General features: G+C 41.4%; 1 protein-coding gene across 6 annotated transcripts in view; it reads right to left on the bottom strand.

The window, feature by feature from the left end:
• Positions 1-1,052: 1,052 nt before the first annotated feature.
• The window catches only part of NCOA7 (nuclear receptor coactivator 7), a 156,471-nt gene continuing 151,523 nt past the window's right edge, over positions 1,053-6,000 (bottom strand). For all 6 annotated transcript variants that reach the window (XM_045010751.1, XM_045010754.1, XM_045010750.1 and 3 more), the window contains one exon: positions 1,053-3,434. In XM_045010751.1, the coding sequence (XP_044866686.1) occupies positions 3,299-3,434 (136 nt within the window). In that variant the 3' untranslated portion in view covers positions 1,053-3,298. The remainder of the gene's footprint in view (positions 3,435-6,000) is intronic.

Here is a 6,000-nt window from a genome sequence, read left to right as displayed (position 1 = left end):
CAGCCAGCCAACAAAAATGCATGGAAATTAAAATCTTAATCATCCATCACACACTTGTAAGGAAACCAAAATAACCTTGAACTGTATTCCTGTAGTGATTAAAGCACATGATTCTGAAACAACTTTCCATCAATAACAGTTTCAAAATCCTAGTGACAATAAAACACTTGACTATTTTACTTCTAGTTACAGTTCTCCTGCAAATTCTGGTAACCATTACGTTTATACAAAGATGTAAATTTATTAAAAGAGGATATTCTCGTTCTGAGACCTCTGAGTTTCTCCAGTCAGTCCAAAAACTTGACATGCCTGATCTTTCTGAAATTAAAGAAAAAAATGCCAAAAAGAACCCAAAACCAAACAAAAATAAAACAGACACCGCAAAAGAGTTTTTCTGGTTTTAATTTCAGGCCTTCTTCATACACTATAAAGTAGCAAAAAAAGCACAAGTTCCTTTGCGGATTACTTTCATGTTACTAATACCAATTTTAGCTTTTTTTTAGTTATTTTTTGTCTGGAAATAAAAGTACTATATTTTGCAAAGTCAGATGGTAAGTTGTATGTGTGCTACCATTTCATATCTTGAGATCTGTTGGGACTCAGGAATATCATGGCCGTTTTCAAAAACATGAAGTACTTGGAACATGGCATGTGGCACATACAAAAGTATGAGTAAGCAATGCAGAATAAGGCTGATCAGACCCTTAAATTAACTGTTATATTATTTTAATTATTTTTTTTCCTAGTAAAAGGAAAAAGTGTTTTTTTCTTTTTTTGCACAGCTTTTCTTCTTGAAGTCCCTTCATAGGTACATTGAACCAACCCAAGTTAGAAAATAGCATACCAAAATAGATCAGCTTCCACCATCTGCTCCTGTATTCTGCCTCTGCTACGATCTGTACTTTTGAAATTCTCTTCTCAAGGAGGATTCAGCTACTATTCTTATCTGAAGCATTTGTGCCTTAAGGAAGGGCTTGTATTATTCCCTCATTTTTAGGAGTATTCAAGGTTTGTAAATAAATGTAAAAGGGAAAACATCCAAAATAAGCATCTGAATGCATAAACTCCTTTATTGAAAATATTGTGATAGCACTGCATTACATATATTCAAGATTCATAGTTTAAAGTGTAAAGGGTCACAGAAGTTTGAATGAACAACACTGCTGAATATAGAACACAGCGTTTAGATATGCTCTGACAAATACAGATTAATGGAATAAACTGTAGTTAAGTAAGAGAGATAGGTATGTAAAATGACAATTTTTTTGCTTGTTACTAGTAAGTGGTATGCAACTGGCCAAAATGGCAGACATTATTAGACATTCCTAGAATCTCTCAAAGCACTATGCTATTAGCAGTTTCTGAAATATCTTACAGCTAAATCCATCAGAACTTTTTTTTTATGGATAGGCCAAGTGGAAGAAAACAGTGTTATTAGCGTATGTGCACTGTGTTACAGACTTCTTATTTTTACAGCATCAGTTTTTAACTGCATGGAACCTCTGTGTGGACTTAAGACTGATTGATGCTTTTGGGGAAAAAACCAAAAAAACCCACACACTTAGATGCCAAGTTGTTCCCTTTTATTTCTGGGGGATGGGAGAAGAGGGTGAAGAGTAGTAACTAACTGGAGTTGTACTACTTCAGTGGAATATTCCAAGTGTTTACAGTGCTTTTTTGAGCATGGAAGTGCAACACCAGTTCTAAAACCTGACTTCTTTTAAGATTAATTGGATTCAGTATGATGTGGTTACATTTTGCTTTGAACTCTAGAGACAGGACAGATTCCTTTCCAACCAGCAGAAATTATCATTTAAATAATTTTTTTTAAACAAAAACACCCACAAAAGCTATGTTTTTTGACAAGGCAGAATTGGTCACATACCATAAAGAAAAAAGTATTTTCTTATTTCCTTCAGTTACCTTTTGTATCTATCGATGTTTTCACAGCACTACCTGGATTAGAGTTCAGCTCTGCCTTTCGCAAATGAAAATGTCCCTCAAGAGAAAAAATTCTGGTCTGTATTTAAATGCCACTTCATTAAACCAAAAAAGAAATAATTAGTTACTTGTAAAAGCATAAGTTATCCTGTTGGTTCAAGCCTTTTTCAGGAAGGAAACCAAATATCAGTTACCAAGAAAAACAGTTATTATATCAACATAATATGGCCTAATTGGGAAAGAACATTCCTTCCCACTTTTCACATTATATTTTCCCCCCTATTAAAAAACAAGATTTTCTTTACCAAAAAAAAAAAAAAAAAAGTGTAGGGTAAGACTCATGAAACAGAGCTAGTTTTCTGTGCCACCAAACAAGTGGCTGAGAAAAACAACCTGTGTTTCTTTTCAAACATTTTCTTAGTCATGAGTATAAACATGCTGGGGCAGATCCTGAGCTGGTATAAACTGTCATAGCTCTACTGAAGTCAATGAAGCTATGACAAGTTACACTAAGAATGTGCCCTGCTGTCTCATATATTGCCAGTAGAACACTCAATTAATAGGAAGATGGCAGCAGAGTCAATAATGAATGCTGACAGCACCCACCTCTCTCCCACCATCTGAAAGAAATCCAGAATTATGCACTCAGTGTTTCTGCCAAAAAACAAAAACCCTAAATTAGGGCAACAACAACAAAAGAGAAACAAAGTTTCATTTACAAAATTAAAAAAATTATAAAACTAACTTTAGAAATCAAATGGATTTGTTGCCAACACATATGAAAACTACCTCAACAGTATTTTTCTGTCAAATTCTGAGGTTTTAAACATTAAAAAAAAAAAACCATACCTAATACATTTTAAACAAATGTACTATACAATGAACAATAAATAAAAAGATTTAAAAAAAAAACGTTCCCTTTAAGTGCTATGTTCATCTATTATTTCAGATGATTATTATTGTTTTCATGGCAAACAGAAAGTATGTTGTAGAGTTTCTTTTTGGTTAGCACTTATATGTAATATAAATACACATGGAATGTACTATATATATTTTTTCCACAGTTACAGAAAATAAAAAAACCATTTTAAACAAATTCATACACCATGAATGTCTTCATAAGCATCTTGTTTCCTTATTCAAGGACTGTTGGTGGGAAGAGAGTAAAAACACTAACACACACTAGTCCTCTTATTGTTTTCTCCATTTCTGCCTCTTAAAATTGGGTCTCAATGTTTTCGTGTAGTCGTGTTCTGCTATGATATCAGAAAGAACGTGTTGCGTTGTGAGGCAGCCTGTGCTGGGGATTTGGCTTTCAGCATCCTCAACGAACCCAGTCCATAAGGCAAGCCGTATTTCACTCAAATGTCCATACTTCCACATCTTGTATTATGAAATCTTCTTTCTTGGATAAGATGTCATTATTGAAGGTGCTGCAGGAGTTGCTTCGCCCATGATACAAATCAGCATCTAGCCATAAACCAAACCGACCACTAAAAAAAAAGAAAAAAAATGGTTAAAGTTTGAACTTCATCTACAGCAGCTAAGCCCACATCCTTATTAGCTGGAAACAAAACAAAAACCCCACAGCTTGGGCAAAAAAGAGTTACCTTCTTGTAACTGTTGTTCTTCGAGATGTGTTGTTCACATCTATTCCAATCAGGTGTGCGCACACTGAGTGCACGGGGTTGTCAGAAACTTTTACCTTAGCAACTCCCATTGGGTCAGCTAGGGAGACCCCTGGAGTGGCACCTTCATGGCACTCAATATATGACCCTGCCAACCCAACCCCCCCCCCCTCTTGAGTTCCTTCTTGCCGGATACTCCAACAGACGGGAAGGAGGGTGGATATTGAAATGGATGTGAACAACACATCTCGAAGAACAACAGTTACAAGAAGGTGAGTAACCGTTTTTTCTTCTTCAAGTGCTTGTTCACGTCAATTCCAATCAGGTGACTCCCAAGCTCTCCCCGGGAGGTGGGGTCGGAGTTAAGGAATCACTGATTGGAGAACCGCCCTGCCGAAGGTGGTGTCCTCTCTAGCATGCTGGGTGATGGCATAGTGGGTGGTAAACGTGTGCACCAAAGACCAGGTTGCTGCTCTGCAGATCTCCTGGATGGGCACCTGGGCCAGGAAAGCGGCAGATGAGGCTTGAGCTTGTGTCGAGTGGTCCGTATTAGCTGGGGCTGGGATCCCGGCAAGGTTGTAGCAGGTATGGATGCAGTCTGTGATCCAGGAAGAAATGTGTTGTGAGAAGACGGGAAGTCTCTTCATCTGGTCTGCCTGAACCAACCTGCCTGCACTGCCGTGGGGCATAGCTTAGTGGTTTGAGCATTGGCCTGCTAAACCTAGGGTTGTGAGTTCAATCCTTGCGGGGGCCACTTAGGGATCTGGGGCAAAATCAGTAATTGGTCCTGCTAGTGAATGCAGGGGACTGGACTTGATGACCTTTCAAGGTCCCTTCCTGTTCTATGATAGGTATATCTCCATATTAAAAGAAAAAAAAAAGTGGGACAGACAATTCAGGAAGTACGGAGAAGGATCTGGGATATTGGTGGGTACGCCGTCCTCGGGCGTCCCTTCAGAATCCTTGTTTGGAGCCCGACAATGACTTGGTTGGGCCCTGACCCTGCCCTGAAGCGGGGGTATCAAGGCTTGCGCCTGTGATTTCTGCTCTTTCGCCTATAAAATCCTGCCTCGGCCAAGGAGGATATGGGCATTGCTGTTGCAGTGGTTGGGGCTTAAAGTGCTTGCGTTGGGTTGCAGGGGTGTGCATCCCCAATGACTTCATGATCGCCCTGGAATCTTTCAAACTGTGCAGCTTGAAGTCAGTCTGCTCCAAAAAAAGCCCTGCGCCCTTGAAGGGAAGGTGCTGCAGGGTTTGCTGCACTTCCGGGGGTAGCCCAGATGCCTGGAGCCATGATATTCCTGAGGAGAGGGTACAGGCAGCTGAATCTGTCGAGTCCGGGGACGCCTGCAGAGAGGTCCGTGTAACCGCCTTCCCTTCCTGGACAATAGCAGAGAATTCCATTCTGGAGTCCATCGGGATCATGTCTTTGAACTTCAACATGGTGGTCCATGAACTGAAGTTGTACCTGCTGAGTGGCTATCCTCAGTTGTAGACTGCCCGTGGCATTGACTTTTCTGCCGAAGAAGTCCATCCTTTTCGCCCTCTTGGATTTGAGGGCTGGCCCTTGCTTCCGTTCACGCTCCTTCTCATTGACTGCTGACACAACAAGCGAGCATGGCTGTGCATGTGAGAATAAATACTCATATCCCTTGGAAGGGATGAAATATTTACGCTCGACACCTCTAGCAGTCGGCGGGATTGAGGCCGAGGTCTACCACAGAGTTTTTATATTGTTCTGCACCATCTTGATTAGGGAACAGCCACCCGTGATGGACCTTCAGGAGCAAGAATGTACACCATGGGGTCCTCGGTCTTGACAACCTCCTCCACTTGCAACCCCATGTTGTGGGCGATTCACCTGAGGAGGTCTTGGTGCACCCTGTGATCTATTGGAGGTGGCCCCAAAGTTGATGCCCCTGCTACAGTCCCTGCTCTTCCTAGCTGTGGTCTTAAGGGCCAAACAGAAGGAACATTTCTGGGACATGTGGAACTCCCCCAGGCAACAGACACACTTGGGAGTGCCCAGTGCTTACTGGTATAGCCTCCAAGCAAGAGAGGCAGCATCGGAAGCCTGGTGAACCAGGCATGCCCCACCAAAAGAAGACAAGTCTCCCCCAAGGGAAAGGGGGAAAAACCATCCGCAATCATCTCACCAAAACTAACTATGGTAAACACTAAGTACAACTATCTGTGCAAAACAAAGAGAAGGCCAATTACGCTCTAGGTGGACATGCTAGGTGTTCCATAAGGCTGAGGCAGTAGAGAAGGAACTGAGGGTGGTTTGCGTGTGCATCCTTCTGTAGCCTTAGTGTCTGCCACCTGGAGGCATAGGGTGCATGCACAGGCCAAACAGACACCGCTGACTAGAAATCTCTGATTATGGACTCGGGAGGCGCATGTGCGCCTGACGTGGAGCACCCATAGGGAA

The sequence above is a fragment of the Mauremys mutica genome, chromosome 3 (genome assembly GCF_020497125.1).
Source record: "Mauremys mutica isolate MM-2020 ecotype Southern chromosome 3, ASM2049712v1, whole genome shotgun sequence".
NCBI lineage: Eukaryota > Metazoa > Chordata > Testudines > Geoemydidae > Mauremys > Mauremys mutica.
The sequence above is the reverse complement of the archived record's forward strand: the minus strand, read 5'-3'. Positions and strand labels throughout refer to the sequence as shown.